The 21,138-nt window shown below is 45.1% G+C and overlaps 1 protein-coding gene across 1 annotated transcript in view; it reads right to left on the reverse strand.

Annotated features, from left to right (window-relative positions):
• Window positions 1-21,138, reverse strand: part of CGNL1 (cingulin like 1) — a 124,397-nt gene that overhangs the window by 58,940 nt on the left and 44,319 nt on the right. Inside the window, exon 8 of the mRNA XM_083183830.1 lies at window positions 17,837-18,049. Within this exon, the coding sequence (XP_083039956.1) occupies window positions 17,837-18,049 (213 nt within the window). The remainder of the gene's footprint in view (window positions 1-17,836; window positions 18,050-21,138) is intronic.

Genomic DNA, 21,138 nt, shown 5'->3' on the forward strand with positions numbered 1-21,138 from the left:
ACTACATACGTGCAGCCCTCATAGCTCTGGAATTGCAACCAATGTATATTATACACCAGCTTAGATAAACACCTGCCTGTGGCTGGAAACTTTGTTTCTGTTACAGTTTGGTGTGGATACTACTACTACTAGATGTGATTTGTATACTTTAGCAAACTTATGTTGTTCTGCTGGGGTGGGCTTCATCTAGTAGCAGCATAAAAATGCTGTCCTACAGTATATGTGGGTGCTACAAGCAAGAAGTCAGTATATTTATGGCACACACAGGCAAAATTGCACTTTCACCATTTGCATCATGTTTTTCCAGTTGCAACTTTGATGTTTTAGCGGAATGTGCTCGGAACTATAACCCATACTGTACTTGGAAGGGGATAGGTCAACAGTGCATGGGTAGACACCATATGGCCAACACTGACAAGGTAGACATAGACAAAAGGTCAACACATGCCAAATGTTGACATGGCAATAATTGACACGTGAAAAAGGTCGACTTGAGTTTTTTTTTTAAATCAATTGAACTTTTCATACTTAAGCATACACGTGGCCGTCAACTGGGAATCTTCACCCGAAGCCTGGCAATCAAAGCGAGCCAAGTGTGGGGTGCTTGTGATGAAATCTACAAATTGACACCACTAAAAAAAATGTCAACTCGTGTTGACCCTTTTCTGTGTCGACCATTTCATAGTCAACATTTTCTTGCATCACACCTTTATTTTTGTTGACCTTGGCCTATTGACAGTCAACCAAGACATGGGGGTATTCAATCACATCAATGGACCGCCCCCCCCCCCCGCCCCCTTGCGGGCTCGCTGCGCTCGACACACTAATTTATTCTCCCTTTGTGGGTGTCGTGGACACCCACAGAGGGAGAAAAGTGTTGGGATTTCGGCAGTCAGAATTCCGGTGTTGGGATTTTGAAAGCGGGGATTCCGACCACCGGGATTTGAACTGCATCCCCGTGCAGCTGTCGGGCCAGCTCAACAGCCGTGGCCCATGACTGAATACCCCCTCAACCCTTCCATGGGTCTTCAAACTATGGCCCTCCAGATGTTGTGGAACTACATGTCCCAGCATGCCCTGACAGTTTTAGCATGCTCTTATAGGAAAAAATGTGGCAATGCATGTTGGAACATGTAGTTTCACAACATCTGGAGGGCCACAGTTTGAAGACCCTTGCTTTATACCATAACCATTCTCCAACATTCTCAACCCCCCTCCCCTTTCCCCTGTATCAGAGCTAAAGTTCATAGATGACAGTGGTGAGTAATAGAACAGCTTTTGAGGAAACAATATTAAACAATTAGTAAAAGTACAAGTACATATGTGGCGATTTTACTTGGCAGAGAGTACATAGGGTCCCTCTAACAAAGTATTTTATTCATCCACAGTCTACTCACTTATTTAGAGTAATAGATCAAGGCAACAAATACATTGATCACTTCATGTCAGAACAAAGACACATGCTGAAAGGTTTATTACCCAGGGGATAAACAAGCATGTGTGGTCAAACTCATTCAGCATACCTGGAACTTAAAAAGTATGTGAGTAATGTAAACCAGCCAGAGCAGTAATCCCTGAATCATGACGGTTTAGTAGAGCGTTGTGACTAGGATGCAAAAACCAGTCACACTGATATACTGGCCATATACTGCTAACCCCAAGATTGGTGCCCAACATATAATATACTGTACTGTACATTCCCACATAAAACTATGCTAGGCCACAGTTCTTGTCATGATTTTTGACAACATTCTTTATTATGTTTAGCTGTATACCATCTTGAAATTGGGATCAATTCTCATCTCGAAAACCTGCAACTACTTAAAACTTCTATTTTATTTGAAGCCAAATTTTAAAACACTATTATGCTAAATCAACCAAACACACTGATCCCAACCCAAAACGCTTTTCTGGAATCATGACTTGCAGCCATCCCCGTCCCCAGGGAGCTTCACCGGCTCTATTTCGAATTGTCCCTTAAAGTAGCCCCCCCCCCCCCCCCCATTGGGTGGAGTCTCAGCCAGCGCAAACTCCCCCTTCAAACTATAAAATTTGTGTCCTACCTACCATACTTTATAAAGAAATGACATGGTTACACAATAGTGCCCCCAATTCAAATTACGCCAGATAGTAGCACAATCGAAGTACAACTTACACATGTTATGCCACACAATAGTGTCCCTTATACACAATTCTCACAGTGGTGTGAATTTATTTATTTATTAACAGTTACATATATAACGCATAATTTTCCTTTGCGCTTTACAAAAGGAGACTGTGATACAACAAAACTGGGTATTTACAGACATTCAAAAGGTAGCAGAGCCCTGCTCGCAAGCTTACTGTTCAGGGTTGCAGTAGAGGTCCAACACAGGGATGCAGATGTATTACTATATGTAGAGTGACACATTGGAGAGAGATAAAGTATCAGCCAATCAGCTTCTAACTGCCATGTTGCAGACTTTGTTTGAAATACTGTAAATGTAAGGAGGGAACCTTCACTGCATACCCTATGTACGAGAGACACTACAGTACCTTGCTGAGACTCATAGTGCCACACACAAAGAGAAAACAGATGCAGGTGCACAATTCAAACATTAGTACATTACTACATAGAATTGTAATACATTTTGCAATAAATACAGTTTTTTTACATAATCTTGGCTCCGGGATATGGGCTCACATAACATGTTGTGTAAACCCATATCCCAGGCCAAGATTATGCAAAAAAAAAAAACCTGTATTTATTGTAATTATATCGATTAAGCACAAAGCTCAACTTGCACCGTGTGAACAGGGCATTAGGGTTCAATCAAAAACAAAAAAGACAAGCGGCACTGAACGTACAAATTAGTAATATTTAATAAAATAGAGAATGATGAATAATCACGTCAAGGGGACACGGATTACTTGACGTGTATTTCACGTCCCCTCGCGAGGCTCGTTTTATGCATACCCTCGCCACGCTTTATAAAATGATCTCCACTCTGTGAATAGTGGGGGTATGAACAGGTTGGGAGGAAGCTCGCTACACTTCAGGCTGACGTAGATGAGGCATTTGCCAGTATGTAATATGGAGCACTGGTAAATGCGTCCTTTATTGTGCATGAGACGCACCGAATCCCCACTTTGTGCACAAGACGCATGCGCTACTGAACCCCTAACCCTGACCGTCTCCCTGAAGCAGACATGGGCAGGGTTGCCGTACCCTGCCACATGAATTACTGATACGCACAAGCGTATGAGACGCTCGTGCGTCTCAGGCAGAAGGAGCGCCTCGCCGCCGGCGTCTGCCAGCGTAGGGGATCTGGCTGTTACCGGCGTTGTGTGAGAGGCGCTCACTAGGCCTGCCAGGGATGCCGGGACAGAGCTGCAGCTCGCGGGAACATTACGGTGACTACGCTGCCTGACAGTGACACTACGCTGACTACGCAGGGCTGCCGCTGGGACACTACGCTAACTACGCTAGGCTGCCGTTGGGCTAAAATGACAGCGTAGCGTTCTGTCGTGAAACTACACAAGTACTGATGGATGACTATGCTAAGTGACACAAGTTGGTGGCACAAACACTGGACTAATATGGCACACTTAGCATCACCCCTGGACTGATACAGCACCCTTAGCATTACCCTTGGACTGATACGGCACACTTAGCATCACCCCTGGACTGATAAAGCACCCTTAGCAGCACCCCATAAATTATATGGCAGACTTGGCTCACCCTAGGTATTATTTGGCACAGATGGTGGCACCCCTGACTTGATACAGCACACATGGCAGCCCCCTGGACTCATACGGCACACATGGAATTATACAGCACACATGGCGATACTCATGCAGTAAAAATAAAAACAATATTTTTATTCTTTTAATTAAAAAAAATGGGGCAGCACCCCTTGACTGATACAGCAGTCTTATCAGCACCCCATGAATTATACAGTACACTCGGCTCACTCCTGGAATTATACATGGCACATGGCAGCACCCCTGGAATTATACACATTATATTACAGCTCCTCTGTAATTATATAAGACACATGGCAGCACTCCTGGAGTTATACGGCAAACACGGGGCATCTATGGAATTATATACGACACATGGCAGCACTCCTGGAGTTATACGGCAAACATGGGGCATCTCTGGAATTATATAGGACACAACAGCACCCCTGGAATTATACATGACATATGGCAGCACCCCTGGAAATATATACAACACACGGCAACACCACTGGAATTATACAGCAGTATCACTGGACTGTACTTTAACGGCAGAACCAATGGAGCTTTTCACTGGCTTGGACTATATACAGCACTATCACTGGACTAGCCTATACACAGCACTATCACTGGACTGGACTATATACAGCATTATCACTGGATTGGACTATACACAGCACTATCACTGGGCTAGCCTATACACAGCACTATCACTGGACTAGACTATACACAGCACTATCACTGGACTGGACTATATACAGCACTATCACTGGACTGGACTGTATACAGCACTATCACTGGACTGGACTGTATACAGCACTATCACTGGACTATATACAGCACTATCACTGGACTGGACGGCAGGCAGTCAGGCAGGTGGCCAGGACACACTGTCTCTTCATTCTCCGTGTCTGGAGTGAAGATGGCGTCTGGCCTCCCGCACCTTTTATAGGGTCCGGATCTTTTGATATCTGCCGGCGCGATCTCACGAGTTCCTGAGACCTGTGCTCCGAGTCTGGGCGGGAATACCCGAACAGGCTCAGAGAGCGAGTTTGGATTGAGGGTGTTCGGGGGTTGTCCGGTTTCCCCTAATCCAAACTAATTCATCCCTAGACATTAGCTAACATTACATAGCCTTTTATATAAAATGATGTCAGCTAATGGCTTTACTTGCTCTTCAAACCATAAAGGTCCTACTTACAATAGACTTCATGCTAATTGGAATTAAGAAAGTGCTTGTGGAATGAAAAAATAAACTAAAGCTTATATATACTAAGATAATATATTAATGATCATATATCCTTAAAAGTACAAAAATATATATATATATGAGAAGCCATTAATTACTCCACAGAGTCAATATGAGAATTGTCCTCCTCCACCAAGCAGAAAGATAAAATGACTTGTTAAAAATATGCTAATGATTGTGTCAAAGCAGTTATTCAGCAATTCCAGCCTCGTTATAGCATCAATGCTATTTTGGGATAAAAAAAAAAAGAAGAATAAAAAGAACGTTAACATCGCAAGCAACCCCCTCCCTGCCCTATTCTTACTATACGGAGAGAGTGGTGACTAGCTCATTTGTTTTGGAGGCTAACAATGTAAATGACAGGACACATATTTAATCAGACAATCTTCTTTTCTCCGAAATGACAGAAAAATGTTACTAATTAGTAAGCACTCTGCTGTAGGCTGGCCTTTGTTTACATGCTAAAGAGTCTGAGGTCGGACAAGCAGCATTATCTTCTGTTCCGCTTCTCACCCAAATAACTTCCACAGAGATTTTAAAGATGCAACTACTGTATGAGAGCATAAATGCTGGCAGTAATGGATAAGCTGCACATTTAGAAAACCATGCTGAAAAAAATAGATATATATGTTGCTCAAAGCTATGTATAACTAAACCTAAAAATGATTTAACAAATAGGCACAAAAAAATTTATTAACCCTTTGAGTGCCAAAGGGAGTTTGTCAAAATAGGTGTGAAAATTGCCCAGCAAACATTTTTATTGATCATATTGGCCTGTAATGTTTACTTTATATAGGAAATATATATATAATTATTATTATTTTTTTTACACAACGTTTTTATTTGAATTTATATAACAAATGTGAGAGGCAATGGCATTTTAGTGGATATTATGCTTATCTCACAGAGATGTTGGCACTCAAAGGGTTAAATAAAGTGAATTAGAAAAGATCATATTACAATGTAATCAATATATGACGAGATGCAGACAGAGTAGATAATGGACTTAGGGCCTAATCACCTACTTTTAATTCTATGTGGCCCACTTCAGGGGGCGGGGTGGTTCAGGCAGTCACATCACTTGGTTTTTGAGGCAATTGTGCAAATACCATGTAAAGTTTGCTCATCCTCATTATGCAAGTACTGTGTATAGTTCTACCTACTCTTCTGTGGATGCGGGAGACTACCTGAAAAATTGTGACTTGCGCAAGAGGTGCAGAGTGTGACTTTTGGGGTTGATTCGAGGGAAGGGGGCCAGTGGTGAAAGTGCGGCGGTATGGGGTGGTACGGCATACCGCTAAGACATATTGTGCCGGTACCCCGTACCACCATAACAAATAGTCCTGACAGGGCCGTAACTAGGGGGGGGCTGGCGGGTCACGCGCACCGGGCGCTGGAGGGGGGGGGGGCGCTGTCAGGTCCGGGAGAGTGACAGCCAGCGGGGTTTCGGGGACTGATGTAGCCCGAGTCCCGCTGCTGTTAGCTAACCCGTCGCTTTTTCACTGCTGCTGCCGACGCCGTTAGTGCCCGTCTGTGCCTGTCGCGCACAGCATTACTGGGAGCTTGGGAGGGGACGTGATGACGCGGCAGCCGCCTCCTCGCCATTGGTTGGCGCAGCCGCGTCCCCTCCCACGCTCCCAGAGAAATGCTGTGCGCGGCAAACACAGACGGGCGTTAACGGCGGCGGCGGCAGCAGTGAAAAAGTAAGCCTAATGCAAAGCTTATGTTATGATGTCTAGACCTCATCAATAGAGTGGCAGGTGGAGGCTGGATGTTTTACATGATGAGGGAACATTAAATCTCCCACCACCCGTCTCCACTCTGATTCTCCCTACTTGTTGCCTTTATACAGTGCAGCACAACTTCCTTTGGTAAAACATCTCCACCCATGATCCATCCACTCATTAATAAGGAGCATCAAGGTGTGTGGCATATGTATAATGAGCATCCAGGTGTGGGGCATATGTATAATGGAGCATCACGGTGCGGATCATATTTATAATGGGCATCACAGTATGCGGCATAGGTATATTGGGCATCACGGACTGCACTTTTGGGGTTATGTGTATCTGGCACTGCACTATTGTGGGCATATGTGTATCACACCTCCATTTTCTATGGCCGCACCCCATGTGGCTACAGCTCTTAGAGAGCTGACCATGCCCTCATAGCGGAAAAAATGGGGGATGTAGTCTCGCAGGAGTACCACGGTAGTAGGTGAACGCTCTAATTTTGGGCGCGTGCCGAAGATGTCTCCTCTACTCTGCCTCCTCTCCTCTGCCTCCAGTGTTGGGAGGTATGTTTGTGACATATTGAACATTGCAGTGTGTGGCACATTGTGTATCATTCAGGGACAGTGTTCTATCCAGTGGCAGCAGCAATTAACCATTGCTTATAATGTGTACTGGGGGGGCATTACGGTTTGTGGTGTAATGTGCTCTGGGCATTACGGTGTGTGCTGGAATGTGTACTGGGCATTACGGTGTGTGCTGGAATGTGTACTGGGCATAACGGTGTGTGCTGTAATGTGTACTGGGCATTACGGTGTGTGCTGGAATGTGTACTGGGCATAACGGTGTGTGCTGTAATGTGTACTGGGCATTACGGTGTGTGCTGTAATGTGTACTGGGCATAACGGTGTGTGCTGTAATGTGTACTGGGCATTACGGTGTGTGCTATAATGTGCACTTCGGCGCGCACTGTCCCTGTTTTCGGGTTCATATAGTTTCTAGAGGGATCATTTATAAATATATATTTCATTTCAGAATACAGTGTAAAATAATAAAAAAAAATTGGGGGGGGGGGGCACTAAATGAATGTCTTGCCCCGGGCACCAGAAACCCTAGTTTCGGCCCTGGTCCTGAGAGCGATCACTACATATGCACAGGTTCGCACTGTGATTTCATGATGTCCCTATCGTGCGTGCCGCAGCGGTCAGCCTCCGGCAGAAGTGGGTCATGCAGGTAACAGAGGGGATTTCAGCCTCCGCCGGGACATCCGACGCAGGTAACTATAGCACCAGGCATTTAAACCTGGTGCTGACAGGATAGTGATACATTAGGTCCATTGTACTACAGGCTGCCCAGATCCTTCCTTCCATGGGTTGGCACAGCTGCAGTAATACCTGGCACCTATAATATTACATAATGCTGATTATATAGCCCATCCCTGTTGGGACGCTGTTACTTAATGGGCATTGTACTACAGACTGGCACAGCTGGGGTTACTTATACCTGGCACCTATAATATAATACTGATGATATGAGAAGACTGTGGCCTACATTTTTATATAGCGACTGTGTTTCTAATTTATGCATTGTCTGCATTGTCAAAACATTGTGTTCAGGTGTCAGATGTAATGTCTATAATGTTTATCCAGCAATAAGTAAATAAAAATATCGTACAATAACCTGATAGTTACAAGAATGACCTGAGTGTTACATATCGGTATGTGCAACAGCCAATGGTTTTGGCAGATTAGCATAATCCAGTAGGAGAACGAGGGTAGTATAGTAAATCCTCTCCCACACAAGACAAATGTATGTCACCCTATGCAAATATTAACTACAATCAATCATTCACTAGGGCTAGTATTTAAACCTAAAGCTTACAAATAAGGCAAGGAAACGATCAAACAATGCTGATTAAGGACTGACCCACTTATGGGATAAAGAAGGTCGCTGCTAAGTTTTGTAGTCTTGTTCAAATATGTAACATTAAATACTTGATTAAACATTAGGCTTTCCAGGATACACTTATCGTTTTTCCATCAAACTTAGTTTTCTCCACTATATGACATTGCCCAAATATAAAGAATTATAATTAGCATCCCACATAATAAATAAGCGGTCATCCTTTAGCAGACAGAAAGAGCCAAAACAAAGACCAAAGTGAAGGATAACATGCAAACATAAGCCCCCTTTCTGCAACAGATAATCAGCAATGGGTCGCTGACATGATTCCATTTCTTAGAGAGTTTAGAATGTGCTCTCATTCCTGGGAATTATCAGGTCAAAACCAGCAACTCTGAATAGACAGCTGAAAAGATTAGCTCATTAGACTTCAGCATAACACAATGTCCTTTATAAACTCTGAAGGCAACATTTACATTGAAGTCTATACGATCAATGAGAAACGAAGGTTTAACTTGTACAGCTCAAAGTCAACAGCACAAAATCCTGACTCTCTCATCATATATATGTAGGACTAGGAATCAGCAGGTGAAATGGCTTCTGCATTGAAAAATGGGCAATATTCCAACAACAGGCTGTAGGCCGGGTATTGGGATTGTAAACACTCGGGGCCTGATTCAAAGAGCGGATTCTCATCAGGCTGCACATGCTTGCCTGAATTGGGCACTCTGGGGCAGATGTATTAAGCCTTAACAAGAGATAAATGCAAGGGTGATAAAGAGAGAGAAACATCCAGCCAATCAGCATTTTACTGACTTTTTTCAAACAAAGCCTGTAACATGGCAGTTAGCAGGTGATTGGCTGGACGTTTATCTCTCCTTATCACCCTTGCATTTATCTCTTGTTAAGGCTTAATACATCTGCCCCCATGTTGGCAAGACACCATCAAGTTGATCCAGTGTAGCCAGCTTTAGCAATTTGCCATTAGAATGTTGGGACAAAGTTATTACCATGTTGCAACATTGACGCCCAAAACAGGCAACAGATTTCAGCTTGAGTGGGTCAGGCCAATGTGATGTGCTGGGATCTCCACCCGGAAGTTCAATGCAGGGGTGAAGCTAGGCTTTCTGTCCCCAATAGCAAAGACTTCCCTTACATTTATTACCTTCATATACTGGTGGGTGCGAGCAGATGCCCACATTAAGTGCAGCCTGTGGCCTTACTGCAGGGTGCAATTGAATAACTCTGGGTATAGCAATAACCCATAGCTCATGTGGCTAACTGAATATGCTCCTGAGCGTTTGTTTTATGAAAATGTAACATTTGATCTGAATTTTTTTGTGATAAAAAAAGGAATGGTGGGAGAATCGGTGACAAGACATGAAATAAAAATGAGAAGCTTTCGGTCTTGGGGTCCAGCATTTATGGCAGCAAGTGATTACCTCCCAACATGACCCTCTCTAGGAGTGACACAATACTCTGCTACTGGGCTTCTCACTTTCTGTATCATCACCTGTGTTAAACAGGTTAAGTGACAAAAAAGGTGTTTCACCACAGGTGATGGTAATCATAAATCATGTTGGGAGGTATGCAAGTGTGATCGGAGTATAAATCTCTGCTTTTAGGATCATACACCCCCTTCTCCAGCAGAACCCAGACAGCGGGAGAGATTTACCAAATCTCAGCGAGCTGAAGTGGAAAGAGATAAAGTACCAATCAGCTTCTAACTCATTTTTCAAGCATAGCATGTAAATTGGTACTTTTTCTCTTTTCACTTCATCTCCAAGATTTGATATTATTCCCTGTATCTAATTTGCCTTGAATTGAAGGAACTTTTTAATGTCACCTTGCACATAAATAAGACTTTCCACTATTGCTAAGGTAGACATTGGCACGTTCTGGTTGTCTCCCTTGTACCGAGTAAGTGAATGATGCTATGGACACTGAACGCTTTGTATACGCCAACAGACAAGGCCCCCCATATACTAGGGCAGTTTACAGGCGATTTACATGAGATTTTAGCGATAAATCGCATGTATAATGTCCAGATTGCTTGTACATGACAAGAGGTGCAATGCAATGCCCGTTCCCATTGCAACTACTAGGTCACCCCGTCCACCAGACAAATCCATTACCAAGTCGCAGCTGTCCATGCAAGACATTGTCGCTGTGAGGCCTCCAGCCACCTCCTCTCCCTGACCCCCTCCTCCGATGTAATCGGCCAAAAATACGAATGGAGAATACAGCACTTTTACTAAGCTACCGTATTCTACATATTCATATTTACCGATGGCTAAGCCATTCGTATTTGGCAACCAAATTTATGGCAGCCAAATACGTACAAGCTGCCAGCATCGCACGGATAAGTCAGATGCATGCGATGCTTCTCTTCCACCATCGAATGGATTTCTACACTTAAACTGGCCATACATCTACAGATCGATTGTCAGATTTGGCTGGTTGGAACAAAAACCTGGTAATGGATGAGAGCAAATGACAGTTGACCATTTGCTTTGAATTGCTGGAAAACTGCCAAACTGTCATTCAGATAAAACCAAGTTTTTGTTCCAACCAGCCCAATCTGACAATCGATCTGTAGATGTGTGGCCACCTTTAATCAGCGCTGTGATGGCCCTGACGTCAGCAGCCCTCCCCTTCCAACAGCCAGTCATCTTACGAACAAAGCCAGCTTTGTGCGCACAGATGGTTCAATCTTACGCACAACGGGTCTGAATCATAGGTAGGGTAGCTACCATTTCCTTCTACATAACTTTAAATAGCCCTATTTAAGCCAGCCCCCCTAGCACCATGTAGTACAGCCCATCAGTATGGTTAAGTGTATGCAGTAAGATAAACATATCTTATGCAAAATACACAAAGTACAGAATCTGACATGCAGAACTCCCAGGAAGCTACCGGTGAGTTCAAGGGAAATCTGATGCAATTTCAAGCCTCAGATAATATGTCCAGAGGTCTGTGTCGGATGCTTCACTGTAGCATACATTTTTCCTGGCAATTCTTCCCAGCTTCCTCCATCCATCCCTCTGCCATCTCCCTTCCCCTTACACAAAAACATGCTATTCCACCATTCTAATTTCTTTGTTTAGTTCCCTGCCCAGTGGCTATTTATTTCTTTGTCTACACTATTTTATAAACAACCATTAGTAATTTTACTTATACGGCCTACACACATGCCGATATTAAGGCATTTTCTAAGCGATTTTGTAAAGTCGCTTAGAAAATGCCCTCACATCGGTGTGTGTGTGGGGGCTATAGCGACAGCAATGCGCGTCCCCGCGCGTCTTTGTCACTGGCCGAGATAATGAACAGTGTCTATCAATATCGGCATCGGCAGGGTTCTCCCACCGGAGAACACTGGCGCTGTCTGCTCGCTTAGCACACAGAGCTGACAGCTCGCTCTGTGTGTGGGCTGTCAGCTCTGTGTGCTGAGCAGAACGGCCCGACATAGCACAGCTAGGTCGCCCTACACACTTCGGCATGTGTGTAGGGCCCATAAGACATATACATCTGTGGCATAAAAAAAAAAGCAGGCGTATTTTAAAAGATCCCTGATGATCTGTACCTATTTTTGAAAGGCTTTTGTATAGCTACAACACAGAGCAGGTTAATGAATAACCAGGAGTTGCAGGGTTTATGCTAACAAAGTCATCTAGTCCAAGTATATATATACTACAGGGGTAATATTTCAACAATAAGACCGGTTAGGTGATTATTGCCTTGCAATCATGAACAAAGGTGCATTCAAATTTCATGCAAATGTCATGTTGTTAAGGCTTTGTCTATTTCTTTATTTCCAATGTCAAAAAAATACCTTCATGAGCAATTAACCCCTTCAGTGGTGTTTTTTTTTGGGGGGAGCACTCCCCACTGGGTGAGTTTTTTATGGGGAGCGTTCCCTTAAAAAAAAAACCACCACTGCCTCCCTGGGTCCGGGCAGCGCCGCTGCACTGTCAATCATCGGCTGCCCGGACCTGCGCCCCCTGCACCACGTCCCTGTCCCCGGCAGCCAGCTTGTCATAAACCGGGGACTTCATACAAAACGCGGAGGGGAGGGGGGAGGAGGAGGGAGTCGGAGGCGCCGCAGAGGGGAGGGAGCCTGAGTTCAGTGATTGAACTCAGCAGCGCTGCCTGGCTCTAAACAGTGGCAATCCCAAGAATTTTCCGGGCTTGCCAGACTGGACACTGAGGCACAGCCCGGAAAATTCTCGGGATTGCCACTGAAGGGGTTAATATAGTAGTATACATTCTTTGTTAAAACGTTATTTTCAGTACAGTACTTGGGAGAAGGGCAACGTTTAATTATTCCTAGGTAATGACAGCACCTATCACAGATCATGTGTTTGCACAGGCTTACTAAGAGAACTGCACTGGTGTCCCTGACATAATGAGAGCTTAATCTACTGTACACCGAATTTCCATGGATAGACCCAGCTTTTACGAAATATGTTCCAGGAAATAATCTCCAAGAGTCATAAATTTTTTTTATAAATAATAATAATTAAGAGGAACATTTAAAATAACAAATAATATAATTCATTAGCAAAATGTCATGGACACCCATAGAGGGACAAATTCCGGCGTAGGTAATCCGACCACCGGGATTCCGATCGCCGGCATATTGACCGCATCCCCTTTGGAACTAGACCTCCCCTGCATGTCTTAGCAACATAACTAAGCCTGGACTTGCTGGGATGTGTAGTTCCACAGCAGCTGGATTGCTTACCCTTAACAATGTACACAAAGGTCCACCAAGTCGTTGGTCATCAGCGAGGTGTCCTTTTTATTTTATAGAATTGGCAACTATGAAATCTAGCAGCCAACACTTTCCTGTATAACTGTTACATGGTGTAGTGCAACAGCGCCTGAGGGGTTTCCTAACGTCTTACGTGCATGTGTAGGACATAAGATAAACATACAGTACTTGGACAAACTGATAACTGGTTTGTCTTCAGTAAACTATTTTCATCTAGCAAGCTGAGTGAGGTGTGTATATTGCATGGCTACATATTCTACATTGCACACTTATCAGAAGGATCTTTCTAATCACTGAGAATGTAAACAGGGCCCGGGTTACCATTGAAACTACCCAGAAACCCGGGAACAACCCAGGTAGAACCCTTCTTTTAACCTGGGGCGGATTGCAGGGTTGCTGGCCCTGGGATTTTACAAAAGGCCATTTCACACCACACAGTGACCCGTGTCGACTTGCCAACAATCCGGATCAGACTCAGGTAATTTGTGTGGCGTGAAAGGGGTACGATTTGAAGTATCAGATTGTATTGCTTGCGCCCGTCACCACTTTGTCAGTAAATAACTCTCAAAGTGTTATTGACAAATCTTGCTTTCCATAAATCCATATTATTCAAAGGTGAAACCTCTTATTAATGTTTTGTGCTTCAAAGTCAAAATACTGTTGCACACGCACACACACAAATCTGTTGAGCTCTGCTGACTATTCAATGTCAGCTGCGGTTTTTGCAATGTCTAGGTATGTGATCATTGACTCACTCAGTTCTTGCTCAATGTTTCTGAAGAGCCTCTAATCGCATACTTAACATTTCTAGGTACACAAGATAAGAAATAATAGTGTATTTAACATATGAGCAGGAACGCAGTGAGCAGTGCAAGTGGCATGTTAGAGGAGTCAGCGGCTAACTAGATTTTCGCCTCATTTTGAAGTTGAACAATCCGACTCTAAGCAGAACGCATGCCTCCCCGCCGCCCCAATTAACGCGCTATGCTGCGAGCAGATGTGTACCCTTACACATCCACTCCATGTGCCCGCACAGAGGGGAAAAAATCATTGTATCGTTACTCACCATCGCATGATTTTTCCTCTCTTTGCAGATAAAAGTAAGCCCGGACTTACTGTTATGCTGGCCACTCTTCTGTGAATTGGGGGCAGGCGCTGATGTCATATGTGATCATCTGCTTTTACTGCATTTTTGCATGCTCTAAAGCCCACACGTCATGACAACGCTGTGGAGGGTATCGACAGCACCCTATAGAAGCCTATGGGCTTCTTTCCGCAGCGCCGTCAGAGGGATGCGGCACTGATCCCTCCCAGCTACCGCTGTCACTCTGCACATGCGCAGAGGGACTCCTGGATCTCAGACCCGGAAGTTCAGGGTTGACACCGCATCGCAAAGGACAGCTCTTATTACAAGAGCTGTCCTCTTACATTACCAATCACATATGTTAGGGCATGTGCGATTCATAAAAATGCAGTCGCCGGCAGAGAGGGTGAAAATGGGCAGCGGCTGTTAGAACATCCCACCCTAAGAGAGGAGTCTCCGTATGGGCCCCCTCCTCTCTAGCCAGCAGCATAGTGCGAGTGATCAGTGAGGGCTAGTAGACTCTAACGCTGTGATACAGTCTTTGCATGTGCAGGTCTCCAGGAAAATGGCATGGTGGCTTTTTCTTGGCGATTTCCAGATTAAGTATGCTAAAAATGTCGGGGAAATGGGCACTGCGCCATTTTCCCAGTCATTATGCAGTGCTGCTGTCGCAGACATGGAACTCTGGAATTGTAAGTAGTGAATAAATGGTGGTGGCTTGTGAGGTGTGCTGGTCCCAGGGGATCATGTGCACTGCTCATACTGCATCCATTATAGATACACCACTGTATATCATATGTAAATCTAGTAATTCCTAGCAAGTTGCACAAAAGCATGCAGGCCTGTATATGTAACATTGAGCAATTAAGGATCACTCAGAGTGGGTGTAAACAGGCAGCAAGAGGGCTTAACACATAGGATAGTTGTGCGTGGGTACATAGGCAGAATTATTGGCTATTCCGAGATTCACCCAGAGTCAAAAGATTGAGTAAGCCAAGTTATACCTGCCGTGGTTTTCTGTTCAAATCACTTTGTAGGAGCAGTTTTGCAGTAATTACAGATCAGTTTAGGGGCCAGATTCTCTAAGCTTCAAAAGTGATAAAATGGAGAGTGATAAACAGACAGCCAATCAGCTCCTACCTGTCATTTTTCAAACACAGTCTGTGACATGGCAGGTAGGAGCTGATTGGCTGACTTTTTATCAATTTCCATTTTATCACTTTTGAAGCTTAGAGAAACTGGCCCTGGTTCCCTAGCTGTCATAAAAGTCACACTGTGCATAGTGAAGTGTAGATAGAAGTATGGACGGACTATAGAGGGAACACAAAGCTGCAGGCAGTGGCGGAACTCCCGGAGGCAATGGAGTCATCTGCCGCTGGGCGCCAGCTTTAAGGGGGGCACTGGCTCCATTGCCCCCTGATGTTCCAAGCCAGCAGGTCCCCAACACAAGTGTACCGGTGATTGTATGCTGCGCTGGGTCCCCGCTCATTAGATATGCACGAGCGGCGACCCAGGCAGCAGTGAACGGGTCCCCCCTGCCTATCTAATGAGCGGTGATCCAGGCCGGAAGTTGTGCTTTCCTGTCAGACGCTTGCAGCGTCCAGGGCTTTGAGGGGAAGATGCGGTCAGTACTCTGTGCAGCGTGCACGCAGGGGAGCTGTGACGCCTGTTGATCCCCATGCCATGATGTGACTCCAGGACTCACTTTCTGCAGGTCGGAGACTGTAGTCTCCTGGACCTGCAGCCGCTGTTTGCCTTAGAGGCGCCAAGAGGAACCGGAGACATGGATCAGTAAGTGAGCAGTCTTCCTGCCATTGGTACTCGCAGCCCCCAGTGCCTGCCTCTGCATGCACCACTGTCATCTATTGACCCCGTGTCCTCAGCTCACAGCGCACCCGATGCCAGTCACAGTCTGCCCGACCCATCTAGTTATCCCACATCCCCTGCTCTGTGTCACAGCACACCAAACCTATCAGTGCCCGTCTGACCCATGGCTAATCTTCTGCTGTGCAATGTACTATAACGCCCACTATCCCTGGCAAGTCAAAAGCAATCTATCCCATGCTGGGTCAGCATATCATTCCTTCGCTGCTGTGGAACTACAGATACCAGTATTCCTGGACAGTAAAAATCTAGCTGTTAAATACATGGGTCAGTGTGTAGTTCTTTAGCTACCGTGGAACTACAAATCCCAGTATGCCCCTCTAGTTGGGATTAGATGTTAGCCTAAACCTGGTGCATCCTGTCAGTTTGTCTGAGGTTTTGCCTTGTTGTAAATGATTGCCCCTTTAAAAATTACGGCCATTCTCTGACAAAGTCCTGTAAGGCTCCGGCTTTTCACACACTGTTACATTTATCCCTTGGTGTGATATTTACACAGTCATGAATTACACATGTTCTGTGGCCCTCCATCCATCTGCCTCCTTCCTCTCCACCCATCCGTCTGTGTCCCCTTCCACTCCACCCTTCCACTTCACCCTTCCACTTCACCTTTGCCCCTTCCCCTCCACCCATTCGCCTCTTCCCCTCCACCCATTCTCCTCCAGTCTTCCTGTGCCCCCTTCTCCTCCACCCGTCCGCCTGTGCCCCATTCTCCTCCACCCGTCCGCCTGTGCCCCCTTCCCATCCACCTCCTTCCTCTCCACCTGTGCCCCCTTAGCCTCCACATATCGACCTGTGCCCCCTTTATCTCCACCTACCCCCCCTTACCCCCGTCCACCTTTTCCCCGAAACCTTCTCTTCCTTAATACTCTTATATCCCTAACACCCTTTTTTCCTCTTTCTCTCCCTGCAACTCTCTTTCTCTCCTCTTTTTCTGTCCTATCCTCCATGACACTCTCTCACTCCCATTTGCAGCCTTCTCTTTTGCACCTCCCTACCTCCTGAAACCCTCCCTCTGATGTCCTTACTCTCTCTTCCCTTTCTCCCTGAAACCCCCTCTCTTTCTTTTCCTTCCCTCTTTTTCCATGAAACTCTCTTTCTTTCTAACTCCCATCTGTGTCCTATTCTCCTAAGGGGAATTGTACTGACAAAGGATGGGGTAGGGGCCTTTAAAATTTTTGTATGGGGCCCACAAAGTTCTAATTATGCCCCTGCCGCTAAGGCTGCAGTGAGCAAGGAGCCAGGCAAGCTGTCTGCTTGGCATGATTAATTATATATTTTTTTTTTATGTAGTGGGCTGTGATATTTGTGAATGTGTGTAGGGCAACAAATTGCTTAGGGCTGACTCTGTGCATCATATTTATTAAAGTGGTGGTAATGGGGGGCACAAACAAAAATCTTGCCTCCGGGCGCCTGGGACAAACTTACGCCACTGGCTGCAGGAATAATGAGAAAACCAATAACATAATAATCTGAGAAGTAACACTAGGATTCACCTTAACTGCCTCCTCCAGGCTGTCTCGCATCTTCTTCAGCTCTCTCTCATATTTCTCTTTAAGTTTATCAATCTCCTGGTCATGGGTGGATACCTCCTCTTTCAGTGCTCCCTTTAAGGCAGTGAGTTCACGCTCTCTCTTCTTTAACAGGTCTTCTTGTTCTTCTTTCGCAATTAACAGCTCTTGGACCCCCTGCTTCATGTGCATGAGTTCCTAAAATATGAAATCCCCATAAATTAAAAAGAACACTCAAAAATGACAAGGAGGTTTATTTTATATCATAATCTAAAACCATCCTTATAGAGAATATTAACGTAACCTAGGCCTGAAGAATAACATGGGCACAAGCATGACAACTGCTATCTCTAGATAAAAGAAATTAAGATTGTGGGGCAAATGTGCTATGCCTAGGAAAGTGATAAAGTGGAGAGAGATAAAGTACCAGCCAATGTCCTAATAAAGCTAGCCTCAATACACCATTCCTTGCAAGAGACAGTTCCCATGCCAGGCTGCTAGCGCCAGACACCATGGTGGATCTTATACCCCTTTCACACCAGCCAAAATTCCTGGGTTGGCCCCATATTTTCCTATGTATCAATACCCGTCCGCAGCATTTTCGCTAGGCAGGGTATCGCCACCCTCTGGGTGGCGATACCCTATAGAAGCCTATGGGCTTCTTTCGCCGCCCGACGTCCGCGCGCCCACCCCCTCCCGTCCTCCTGTGATCATCTCCTCCCCCTGGTGTCACAGCCGGCAGGACATCCGGCTTCAGGGGGGAGGAGGAGACACAGGGGGACGCTGGCAGCCGCCGGGAGGTGACGGAGACCCCCGCAGCCAACATCACAGGTATCGCGGGGGTCTCCGTTACCGCAGCCCGATGCTGGCCGCATGTGTTAGTACATATGCGGTAGCATCGCGGCGGCTGCCGTGCGAAGGGCGGAGGTGTATGTTGATACATCCCGCCCTAGAGCCTGTCACACATCCCTTAGCAATGGCGGCACATTGTGCCACAACAGCCTTCCTTGCAACCACACTAGCGTGCTGTATCCTCCCGCACACCGCTCCAAGCACCCAGCCAATCACCCCCGCCAGTATCATCCCAATCACCACGCCTCTCGCACTATCTCTTCCCCCTCACACCAGAAAATGCAGGGACTAGGCTGGTGTGAACGAGGCCAACCTGGGAATGTCCCTGCATGATTCCTCGACTGTATTTCTGGGTAATTCCCTGCATATTCTGGTGTGAAAGGGGTATTAGTGGCGACGTGGTTACATAAGGAGACTGCTCGTTAATTTAATATGCAAAGCATTTACTAGCAGTTATTCATTTATCACACACATATTCCTAAGCACTTTACAGAGAATATTTGGCCATTCACCTGGGTCCTTGACCCAGTATAGCTTATTATCTATATTCCCTATCAGATATATACATGCACACACATTCACGCTAAGGTTTCTGGAAGACAATTAACTTATCAGTATATTTTTGGATTGTGGGAGGAAATCTTGAGTTCTCAGAGGAAAATCATGTAAATATACAAACTCCATACAGTTAGGGCCAAGATGGGAATCGGACCCATGACCTCACTGCTGTGAGGCAGTAAACATAGAATATGATGGCAAATGAGAACCATTTGGCCCATCTTATCTGCCCCTATTTGATCCTTACTGTATATTATGTAAGGATGTCCATATTTCTATCTTATGCATGTTTAAATTGCTCTACTGTCTTAGCCTCTGCCACCTCTGATGTAGGCAATTCCGTTTGTCTACTACACTTTCTATAAAGTAATTTTTCCTCAAATTTCTCTGGACCTACCTCCGGACAGTTTCAGTGCATGTTCTTGTGTTCTAATACTTCTCTTTATTTGCAGAATGTTTCCCTCCTGGACCTTGCTAAAACCATTAATAATTGGAAAGTTTCTCTAATAGCCCCCTTCTCTTCTCAGCGCCAAACTATACATATTGAGACTTTTAAGTATGTCCAGGTAATTCTAACCCTTACATCATCTGTGCCCACACTTGTATATTTCTGTGCAGTTTGTATAAAAAGCTGTGAATACTTCATTATATAACTTAATTTACCGATTAGGACAAATATATACAAATGAATCATCGCAGTCTTTTGGTACTTCCTAGTCACATTGTACAGTGACTAAGGGCAGTATTCAATGAGAAAATTCTCCGTGCATGGAGAGCGTTTTATTTCGCTCGCCATGCACTCTCCGTGTTTTTGCGGAGATTCTCCATGTTTGGAGATTCTCCGTCACGGCACTTTATCCACTATTCAATGTGGCTGATGCTCGCTGCCACTCGCGGCGAGTCTTAACCCCTGCAGCTGACGAGCGTCCGCGGCAGGGAGCTTTCAGGGAGCCGGGGGACGGAAGCAGCCAGAGAGATTATAGTCTCCCTGGCTGCTCCAGAGGGATGTGGAGGGGAGGGGGGCTCTCCGGGACCCAGGCAGCACAGGCTGCCCCCCCTATAGCCAGCGGGGGACCCAGTATTCACTGCACCCGATCCTGCATATTAACGATCGGGTGCAGTGAATATATGAATATCTAATGAGCGGCTCGAGCGCTCCGGCCCCCTTCTGGCTGCACTGTGTAAAAATTTTTTTTTTTTTATTAAATATATATTCATGTGCTATAAGCACATGAATACAAATAACATGCCCCTTCACAGAAAAAAAAACCTGATTTTTTGACACCAAAATTAAAAAAAAAAACCTTTTAGATTAAAAGTTCACATTCCAGCTCCCCATCAAAAGATGGAGAATTGCTACACGGAGAAAATCACTTAGAAAGACGGAGAATATTTCACATTGAATAGGGTTGCTCGCTTTTGGAGAGCAAAATGCTCGTCCAAGGCGAAAAAAGCAAAAATTCTCCATAAAACATGGAGAATTTTCTCATTGAATACTGCCCTAAGACACACTTTCTGCAAAAAAGATGCCCAAAGCTAGCAGCGGTTCACAGGAGAGGGGCTGTTTGCTGTGACGGCAGCAATGATCCTGAGGCCACCTCTGTAGTGTACGAGAATGAGAAATCTGTATGACAGCCAACATACAAAACAGATGCAGTACATATTGGGGGAAACTTACTAAGATGTTTATTCTACTTCATATGTGATGTTGCTATGGGCAACCATTCAGAATCTACTTACTTATTTATTTAGCACCCTCTAGAAAATAGCAGACAGGTTCTGAATGGTTGCCCATAACAACATCACATGTGAGAAGAAATACACATCTTAGTAAATTTCCCCCATTGTATCTACATATTGTAGCTCAGTCCTGACTT

The sequence above is a fragment of the Crinia signifera genome, chromosome 4, assembly GCF_055691185.1.
Source record: "Crinia signifera chromosome 4, ASM5569118v1, whole genome shotgun sequence".
Classification (NCBI taxonomy): domain Eukaryota; kingdom Metazoa; phylum Chordata; class Amphibia; order Anura; family Myobatrachidae; genus Crinia; species Crinia signifera.